The 10,620-nt window shown below is 40.7% G+C and overlaps 1 protein-coding gene across 2 annotated transcripts in view; it reads right to left on the bottom strand.

Annotated features, from left to right (window-relative positions):
• GSK3B (glycogen synthase kinase 3 beta) overlaps nucleotides 1-10,620 on the bottom strand; it is a 115,294-nt gene that overhangs the window by 76,297 nt on the left and 28,377 nt on the right. For both annotated transcript variants that reach the window (XM_019618532.1, XM_019618534.1), the window contains exon 2: nucleotides 8,446-8,639. In XM_019618532.1, coding sequence (XP_019474077.1) covers nucleotides 8,446-8,639 — 194 coding nt within the window. The remainder of the gene's footprint in view (nucleotides 1-8,445; nucleotides 8,640-10,620) is intronic.

The raw sequence follows: 10,620 nt of genomic DNA, 5'->3' as shown, positions 1-10,620 counted from the left end.
TTTAAGTGCAACATGAAATAGCAGAAAAGGGATTCCTTGTATGGTGCAGTTTAAAAACAATTCTGGCACTTGCATCTCATCTTCAGTTCTACTCAAGAACAGGAAGCATCCAAACCACAGGAAAAACCAGCACTGCTTCTAATTCCAGAATATGCCCTATGAGACTAAAGGCCCTTTTCTCTGCGCTACAGAGGCTTAACAAAAAATAGCTTGCTTTCATTATTTTCTCACATCTCTGTACTATTTTTCAGAGCAGAAGTAGTCACTGCATATTGCCTTCTGTAGCAAGGGAAACACCAGCTACACAGCTCCTCAAGCTCTGAAAGCTTCCTAGGAGCACACCAGTTGGTTTGAAAATGTCAGATCTACTCAAGAAAACAATGCAGCAAATCAAAAATTATTCTGATTTCCACATTTCCTGCAGCCTTCCTCATTATGCTTGCTGAACTTGAGGTATTTCTCTTCAAGTAGGGAGCCAGGGATAAAGCCAGCTTATTTACAAGGTCTTAAATGAAGCTGAGTAGGCTGAGCTAGCAGACAGCACTGGAGGGCACAGCTGGGTCTGCAACCACCATGCTTGAGCAGATCCATCTCCTGGACTTGCTCTGGGAAACCTCTACTGAGCAGCAGGTGGGTCTGTTCCACCCTTCCTGTCCCTTACACTTCATTAGCTACCACTTTTTGATCCCCCTAAGTGTACACTTATCACAGTAGAATACCTGAATGAGTAGCAAGTACCGGATTCAAAAGCTACACATTTCCTGTAGCTTAAGATAGAAGCCAAATATTTTTAAGTTAAAAATGGCAAAAAATGAAGACAAATCATTTGACAGCGTATTCCAATCACATCTTAGGAAAGGCATGCTGCATCAAACATAATTTAATCAAATAAGAGAGAAAGTCAGCAAGTGAGAGGCACAGGTACATAATGCTGCTAGATGTAAAAGTGCTCCAGCTAAGTCTGCTGTGGGCAGGCAACCTCATGCTGTGCACTTCTAACACAGAACACACAATGGTACAGCAAAAAGCCTTGAAGTAACTGCATGCACCAAACTTCTAAGCTGTCTCTAAAACACCATTTTGATCTCAACAAAGATCAGCTAATCCTCTATTTATATGCTGCAAAACGCTTTTCTTCTCAACTGGGAGACAGATGTAGAAAGTTCCCAGCGGGATGCCATTTTCCACCCCATATTCACTTTAGTACCTGAGCTCAGTACAACAGCAGTGCTAGCCAGCTCTCAGGAGCATTAGGCGTGCCTGCTCTCTGCCTCGTTGTCTTAACTAGAACTACAAGATAGAAAAAAAATTAGCTTAGAATTTATATATGACCTTAAGCAGCAATGAATCACTAAATTGCTGAGTCCCAGAAGGGAAGATGCTAGCACTCATGACAGTAGTTCTGAAGGCTATCACAGACCTTTTCCGTAAGAATACAGAGGACTTGCATATTTTACAACTGCTTTTGAACATCAGCCCAGCAATAAAACCTAGGAAGTTTTCAAGTCACCTTTCACTGTGGCTACAGGGACCTAGGAACATGTGCTACGAGCAAGGCCCCCTCCCAGGTGTGAACCAGAAAAAACACCAGCAGGATTTACAAGTAGGAATGAAGAACAGCTTATCCCTACTGCATGCAGAGTTTTGTTTTTTCTGTATCGTTCCTTCTCAGGTTCTTAAACAGCATAGCTGGAAAGGACAAAGGAAAGAGTCTTGGAAAACGAGATTTAACGTGAGTAGATCAGGCATTTTGAAGCATCTTAAACTGCAGTCAAATAGCTACAGTATGCTGTCAGTATGTGGCAGAGTTACAGCTATTTCTGTTCCTGAAAGTACACATTTCCATACCTTAATGTGTGTGGAATTCTTCTAAACTGTAATCTCCACTCTCGGTCTCATGATTTCAGAATAGCATTGCAACCACTTTAGTATTTTTTTTTTCAACCTGTCTCAAAGCAGTCTTCAGCTTAATTTGGGATTTTATATATGAATATATATATATGTGTGTGCATATATGTATATGCGTGTGTATTATATATATATATGCACTTCAAAGAATATATATAATTTCATGGGATATGTATTTATTTTATGGAACAGACACATATTTCACGGAATATACATTTCTCATCAACAACAGACTTACAGACTTACCTCCTTTGGAAGATGTGAGAGACAACAAAAAACCCATAATCATTACCACAGCAGCTACATAAACCATCTGGACTGCTGAGGCAAAAGACTATCAAAAGCCAATACCTCTAAAGGTTCCTTTTTGGAGTCAGTGGATACACAAAGGACAGATCTGCATCCTCAAAGCAATAGTTTTCAGTCCTACTACACAGCTAAGAAAGAAAAGTGAAATCAGTGCCTATAACAGAACACCGATTTGTCTCTATGTGCCAAAGTGATTTATTTTGGGTTGACAACCACTATGCATCCAATTCATCTAGAAGATGAGAAAACACCAGTAGAAACAGTTCTAACATAACTACAAAGTCAATATAGACTTAAAAATAGGATCAACTGAAGAAGACACTTCTTAGCCCTCACAGGGCTCAGGAGTATGCCCAGGGATTGGTACACCGAGCAGTACACTTGCACGCTTCAAAACCTGCCAAATCAAGGGTACACACAGACTCAGTTCTTGTGCAAATTGGAAAATTGAATCAAATACAAGGTTTGGAGTGAGAATGTAGATAGCTATCCAGACTCTTCAGCGCACTGAGAACAAGAAAGCAATGCAACCACAGTAACAGCCAAATGACAGAATTGGCTCAGATAAGCCAGCTTCCAAGAGACAGATCAAACAGTGCTGTAAGAAATGCTATTATCTTGGTAAACATCTCTGCTAATCAGGCTAAACTAAGCTAGATTACAGCTACAATTTTGGCCTCCATACAACAGTTAAAGTACAGACTTGAAGAAAGCCTCTCAAACAGAACAGGCCCTTGAGTTCATCAGAACATGGAAAAATATCCCAAACATGCAGGCACCCAAGTGCCTCTGCTACTGCAAATCGTATCTGATGGCCCTAGTTTTAAAGAGGACTCCAACTCTCCCACCATAGGAAGGGATAGTTTTGAAAAGGCTTCCAGTCAAGCTGAATTATCTTCTTTCTGCTTGTTTTACAGAAGTTATTAATATTGACTAATAGTCTATTGACTATTTTCGCAGGAAAATATTAGCAGCTTCCTTCTCCCCTTGCATTACAGGCATAATGCATCACACTGAAGTAGTCAGAAGAGAGAACTGTTGTTCAAGGTGCTCCTTCTAGTTATTTAACAGTAAAATTAAGGCATCCTTCTAAAAGCACCACTTCTGTAATGGTCTTACGAACAGTGATTCATTAGCCCTCAGATCTTCAAAGTAGCTAAGATGTGAAAGTCCTCAAAGAAGGACTTAGAAGAAGGTGTTTAAACGTTATTATCTCATCATCACATCTATCCTTTGTGACTTTTCATCCCATGGATGCTGCCAGTTTAAACTGGGAAGTCCTTGGAAATGAGACAGGACAAATTAAGAAAACATTATTTTGAGAGAATGCCTTCAGTTTATTATTTGAATGTTCACCAGTCTTTCGAAAGTGATATGAGAGAGCTAGACTGGCTCACACTCACATTGAATTAACAATAATAAGTTCTGTCTTTTGTAGACATCTAGGCACATGACACAAGGCCACCAAGAAAGAGGATCATCAATACAACAGAGCAGGTCTAACCTCTGCATTGTATTTCACTCTTCATTTCACACCCAAAGCACTGCCTGAAGACAAAGACAGTGTTTATTCTAAACCTGTGTGACTGTCTCCCGATTCCTTCTGTGAAAGGGCATGATGTCCTTCCTCGACATCAAGTGCCTGAAAGACTGGTAGGTCGGGCATATACAGACACAGTGAGAGTTCTACGTGGTAGGCACCTCAACTTTGCAACAGGGAGGATGGCTTCCCTTCATCGATGCACTGAACGTTCTTCATGGCAAAGCTACAATACACAGGAATAGGAGTCTGCAAGATGGATTTGCTAAAATAGTAAGAAGTGAAGATCCTTCATACACCCTCACTGAACCTGACAAAGGAAAACTAAGCCTGCATTGAAGAGACCATGATACCTCTTCCTCAAAAGTTTTTCTGCTGGGTTTCCTTCCCAGCAAGTATCAAGGGGCTGTCTGTCAAACCCTTGTTTGTCAGTTCATAGGCAGGACTATCTACAGCCTCAGCTTACAGACCACAGAAAATGCTTGCTTTAACTCAACCAGAGTACTGTGTACCTGTCAAGCGAGATCAACTATGCTAACAGCCACCTCGGTAGAGTGAAGCCCCCAGAAAATGCAGCATATTTTCTTATACATATCTACTATCTCCTCTATTCTAAGTAGCCAAGGATAACAAAGAGCCAAGAAATGGGCCACGAGGAGCAGCCAGGAGTGGAACCAATTAAGCCTGGTGTGAATTTGGACTCTCAGTGATCTGTTAACCATTGAGATTCTGAAAGCCAAAGATACAAATCTCATTAGTCAACAGGTTCTGTATGTACACATCTAGAGAATGACATGTTTGACCACAAGCAGACACACAAAATCTCCTAAATAACTCAGTCAACTTTAGATTTTTCAATGTTTTGAACAGAACGGTCTCTTCAAAAGTTAACATAACTTAAGAACATGAACACATCATCATTTTTAAATGGGAACTCTTCCTTGTAGTTTTATGTTTTTCATGTGAAATGCTATAATCAAAGTTACTGTAATTAAGCTAACACAAACAGTGGATGTGAACTAATTTGAAAAAGGCTCTTCTTATACGTAGAAATTTGATATATCTGAAGCCAGAACAGAAATAAAAACCGCTTTCTTTCAGAAGCACCCCAAACAGCTTCCCAAAGTACACACATCCAGAAGAGAAAGAGAGAAACCAGAACCTCAACATATACTTACTTTTCCATCCTGCTGCTTTCTAAGGTTCTAAAGCTCAGGTTAACGCTGAACTTTTTTCATACATTGAGACATAATAACAATTCTGTAAATGGTCACAATATATACGTCTAAATGGAAGAAAGTTCACTGCTTGCTCTATTCAGTGGCCTCAGCTTTACCCACACCGGATTTCATGTTAATGGACTATCAGGGATCTAGTTTGACAACTCTCTCAAGCTCTGGAAGATTTGCTTGTCTACTTGAGAACTTCAGGCAACTGAACCATGGCACACGCAGTTTGAGAGCTAAACCAAGGCAGTCGTTAATGACTTGAAGGGCTGCATTGCACAAGTAGTTCCCACATAGAGTGTGGCTCTCTTACTGCAGACTTTGGACCAATGTCCAGAAAATGTGATGCCCAATTCTAGATCAACTGAGAAGGTGCACAATTAAGAGCTTGATCATTTTGATGGCAACAGCCTAGTAGACTAAAGCAAAAGCATGAAGTACTAGATATGCAGAGCTCAGGTATTTATTCTCAGTCAGTCAAGAGATATTTTCAGCAATTCATGCATCCATTCCAACAGGATTTCTTAAGCATGGGCATGGAGTCACAGAAACAATCAGACTAAAAACCTCCTGTGTGTGCTAAGACCTGCTGCCTTACTGTTGCTTTTTATAGAATTAAGAGTCAGTCACCTTGCTCTCCACTCTGAAGAATATTCCAAAGAACATATCAACAAAAAACAGGGCAAGAAGATTTATGTTACCAGAATTCTTTTCCCAAGCATCACAATGAGAGTATTGGCAGTTAAGGACCTGCACTGAAATATGGATTAAAATACTTGAAAAGATTATAAATAATTTTACTGCATCTATCTTTACCAATGCTTTGTTTGAGGACCTCTTCTTACACATCTGCAGAATAGAAGCAGAAGCACAGTATTGATCTAGGAAGGGTAGGATGTAGCCCTCAGGAAATTCAGTTATTCCAATAGGTTTTAGCTACAAAACCTTGTTAAAGCTGTCTCATGCCATTCTTCAAACAGAAATGTCTATTACTTAGCCTCGTCAAACTGTTAATTTCTGATTCTCCACATTGACTACAGACGACCTCAGTGGTCTTGTACGTAAGTGACAAATAGCATATCAATTGTGAACCACTCACCTAAGTATCATATTATTGTCCAAAATGACATTACTTAAGTTCCCATGCCTAACATGGAAATCTAGCTTAATGAAGGCAGGTGAAATGTGCACCAAAATTAAGAATAAATATTTATTCAAGCTGTTCCTTTCAGTCTGTTCCTCATGTATCTATTATGTTGCTCTATGATACAATGAATTCTAGCACACACCATTTTAGAACTCAGAGCACTTCAGAGACCCTGTTTAAAACACAGTCATGCTAGAACGGGAGCACCACAGCTGAAGAACCAACTGAACTGCAACAAGGAGTAGAAAGAGGTAGCAGCATTGCAAACTATCCATACCATCACCTAAACTGAAGCACTCCTCTCTTCCCACAAAAGATGAGAAAGCTCATTTAAAACAGGCAAACCAACTTCTAGCATTCTTTGCTATCTATGGTGGGGTTTCCCCTCACTAGTATCAAAGCAAGAGTGTATGTTCATGATAGAGAAGTGGGAATTCCAGTCACCACAGCTGAAACTGCCATCCAGGCAGTCATGCTAGGGTGGCAAGAGCCCAGCTGCCGTGCACTTCACAAGCAAGCTATCTGAACAGAAGAGCAAGTCTGCTTCTGAACTGCAAACAAATCGTACAGGCAACAGGCACTCCAAGTCCCCTAATAAAATATTCAGTCCAGCATTTACAACCTAGATCAGATGTACCCAAGGAATAGCACACTCTGAATTGTAAACTATTCTTGATATAAGATAGTTCATTTCCACCTTCCAAATCTGTCTAAGCAGAAGCTTTCTCCCAGCCTGCAGGAATGTACATCTTCAGACTTCAGAACATGCACTTTCAGATCAAAATGTAAAAAGAAGGGGAAGGCTACTATGAATTACAGGATAAAACAATGAGTTGAAGACAGACAGGTGATCTGTGGCTGGCATAGAAGTTTGGGAAATAAGAACACAGAATGTTTAACAGGTACTACTGGAGATGTGACTTACGCAGATTAGTAAGAACACTTTTTTTGGTGTCGTTTTTTTTTTTTAATTAATGCTATAAACCTGTGAATCTACTCATATACTTAACATTAATTCCACCTACTTGAGAAACATTCCCTGCTCATGTCTCTTATAGACGGACAATTAGTTCAGAGTTCAAGGTGCAAAAACCACAATGAGATTTTTAGCTTTTTTTCTCCCTTAAATACGAAGAGGAATAATACTGAAAACAAGCCTTCTTTTTTCCTAGTGGCTTAAAGAAGCACTCCAAGAAATTACAAACACATCCAGTGAAGCTAGCTAGGCATGAAATGTTACTGAAAAAAATGAGAACTGCAAAGGAGATAGTGAAAACATCATCCACTAGCCCTGAGAAGTATTTCTAAAACTTTTTTCAAAAGAGTTTCAAATTGTCAGTTTTCCTTTAATATGCTTCAAACTCCTATCTTTAAGCTCAGAAACTTTTGCACCTAGCTTATGCCAACAAGATTACCCTTAATGTCTTCTCTACAAACTGTCCATACACTTCTCTAGTCCTGAAAGTTGTGGGTTTAATCTCCAGATGCTGAAACTCACATTTTAGATGGTAAAATCAGTTACCTTTGCCACCATTCACCCTTGAATGAGCTCATCGGCAGCTCCCTAAACTGTAAGAGAAAGCAGTCAAGTACATCAAGTACCCAGCAGGGGCAGGTAACAGCAGTGATGAGGTTGCTAATGGTCCTTAATTTAGTCTAAGTATCACACAGAGATAGACTTCTTGGAAGGCTAATTACTGTTTAGAATAAAAATTCGCTGGTCTTCGAACAGTCAGAATAGATCACATTTATGAATCAGGTAATGAAGGGAAGTAACCCTCCCTCAGTCCAAACTGCCTTAGGCTCAATACTTGTTACCTTCTTGCTTGGCCTGGGGACTTTCTGATTTATTCAAGCATAGCCTTCTACTTTATAGGTGGCAACGCCCAAGAACAAAGCCCAAAGGCACCTGTCCTTACAGCAGCTTAATTGCTAATGACTATAGAGAAGAATCTGTGCTAGAAAAAAGTAAGTAAGTACAACACAAACTTTTCCCTTGTTACCCTGGTTCATTGTCTCAAGAATCAAGTCTGTAACCAGGGAAAAGCACTACAACATCAAATCAGGAAAATCAGGATTTTTAACTTCCTGTTTTGCACTATTGCAAAAAGTAAACAGCAGTGACTCACTTCAAGTTAAACTATTTTCCTTTATCAAAAAACATCTGTTTAATCTTTAGTCTTGGATTTTTTTTTGTTTACATGCTCTAATGAAGACAAATGAAAAAAAAACCTGAATAAAAAAGACTGCCACAAAAGAAATGGAAAACAAGACAACATTCACAAAGAATATTCTGAAGCTATGCATACTCTTACCTTAAATCTTTTATCCTGCAGGACTTTCTTAATGGCCACAAGCTCTCCTGAATCACAGAGTTTGGCTTGATACACAACACCAAAAGATCCATTTCCAATCACCTTGGTGTCCGTGTAGCTAACTTCTTGCGGTCGGTCTGGACCTTGTCCAGGAGTTGCCACTACTGTAGTCACTTTGCTGCCATCTTTGTCTCCTGGGAAACAAGAGAGAGAAAAATAATCAGAATATGCTCATAAGCAAGATCACCAAAAAGAACGAAACAGAAAAGGGCGAGGACTTACATTAGTATATATGTTTTAATATAACAGAGGAAGAAAAACTTAACTGTCAAAAGGCAGAAAAGCCACCGAGCATGTTTTATTACTGATGCCATTTAGTGCTGACAAAGTTTCAACTTGATCATAAAAAGAAATATTCCCTCCCAGATGTAAATAACTCAGCAATAAAATCTGCTGTATGACCAGAACAAGTACTTATTTCTGCAACATGCATCATGTTAAGACAAGTGGCATTAAACAGTGTCACTCATATTTCCTTATATTCTCCTGTAAGGGAAAGAAACAAAGCTGTCAGTAGAGCAGGATGCAGACACACTGGTATATATCTGGCAATTAAAAAAAACAGCAGCGTGACAAAGTATTTCACTTTCATGCTGTGCAGCAGAGCACAGACAGGAACATGCACTCAGGATCCAAAGTAGCTGCATGTGCTTCAGTGCAGATGCAGCAGCTGTGGATTTCAGCTGTCAGCAACCAGCCACTCTTGAGTAACACAGCTGCTTCCCCATAAAAAGACAAAACCATTATCACCTACGATGAGAGCCATTTATTACCAGTGTGCTTCCTCAAGTTCAAAATCTGATTTTGCTTGTAACAGGACCAAAGTTTTAGTCATCCTGCAAGTACACATCAGGATTTGTTGTCCTTAAGTTATGATGGTTCGGGTTGCATTATCAAATCAGGCTGCAAGAAAAGCCAGAAGGAATCTGCTGTTCCACAGCAATCACTCACCAACACTACATGAACGAGACTCAAAATGCCCATCAAGCCTGCTTACCAAGTTAGCTCCCTTCCACAGCTATCTCAGGAAGCCCCTTCCAGTCCTTCACTACTCACGCATCAAGAAAGATTTTCCTAATACGTAACTCAGGTCACCTTTACTGCAGTTAGGCATATCACTAGCTTGACTCCTCATAGGCATGGAATACAGCATGCACTCCCCTCCCACCTGCCCTCCTCCCACTCCACTCACAACACATGAAGGACTATTGCAAAAGACATTATCACCACGAATATGCTACTTTTCTTTGGGGACCTGTCCCACCACTGCTGACGTCTCTCAGGTATGATACCCAAAAGCAGACACTCCAGCTTAAGCTTACCTGAGCTCTGCCCAGCATGCTAGCAGCCTTGTACCCAACTTGCAACACACTTGTTTGTGCAGCCCGGCACAGCGTTTGCAGCTTTTGCAACGTGAGAATCTGGCTGACTCACAGCCTGTTTGGGTGCCAAACCCTTCTGAGCAGAACCACTGCCTGCCAATCACTGTCCCCTTCTATCTTGCACCTGGCTGTTCTCATCATGACCAGAGTCCGCATTTGCCCCAGCTGAACCGCATCCAAGGCTTCCTAACAGTATTCTGTCGGCCTGTCACACACTTCCAATACTGAGTGACCACCAAAAGAAGACCCATTTCACAATGCTACACAGAACTTATCTCAAAAATTGTCAAAAACCGGAGAATCCTGCAAGACTGCTGAAAGAATCTACAGAAACCCTGTAAATATATCATTTTATCTTGAACCCCATGGTACACTCAAATCATAGAATGACCAGGGTTGGAAGGGACCCAAGGATCATCAAACTCCAACTGCCCTGCCACAGGCAGGGCCACCAACCTCCCCATTCAATACTAGACCAGGCTGCCCAGGGCCCCATCCAATCAGGCCTTGAACACCTCCAGGGACAGGGCATCCACAACCTCTCTGGGCAGCCTGTTCCAGCACCTCACCACTCTCTGAGTAAAGAGCTTCCCCCTGACATCCAACCTAAATCTTCCCTCCCTCGACTTAAAACTATTTCCCCTTGTCCTGCAGTTATCAACCCTTTTCAAAGAGTTTGATTCCCTCCTTTTTGGAGGCTCCCTTTAGGTACTGAAACGCTGCAATGAGGTCA

This window comes from Meleagris gallopavo, chromosome 1 (assembly GCF_000146605.3).
Source record: "Meleagris gallopavo isolate NT-WF06-2002-E0010 breed Aviagen turkey brand Nicholas breeding stock chromosome 1, Turkey_5.1, whole genome shotgun sequence".
Classification (NCBI taxonomy): Eukaryota; Metazoa; Chordata; class Aves; order Galliformes; family Phasianidae; genus Meleagris; species Meleagris gallopavo.
This window is presented reverse-complemented; position numbering and strand designations above follow the sequence as displayed.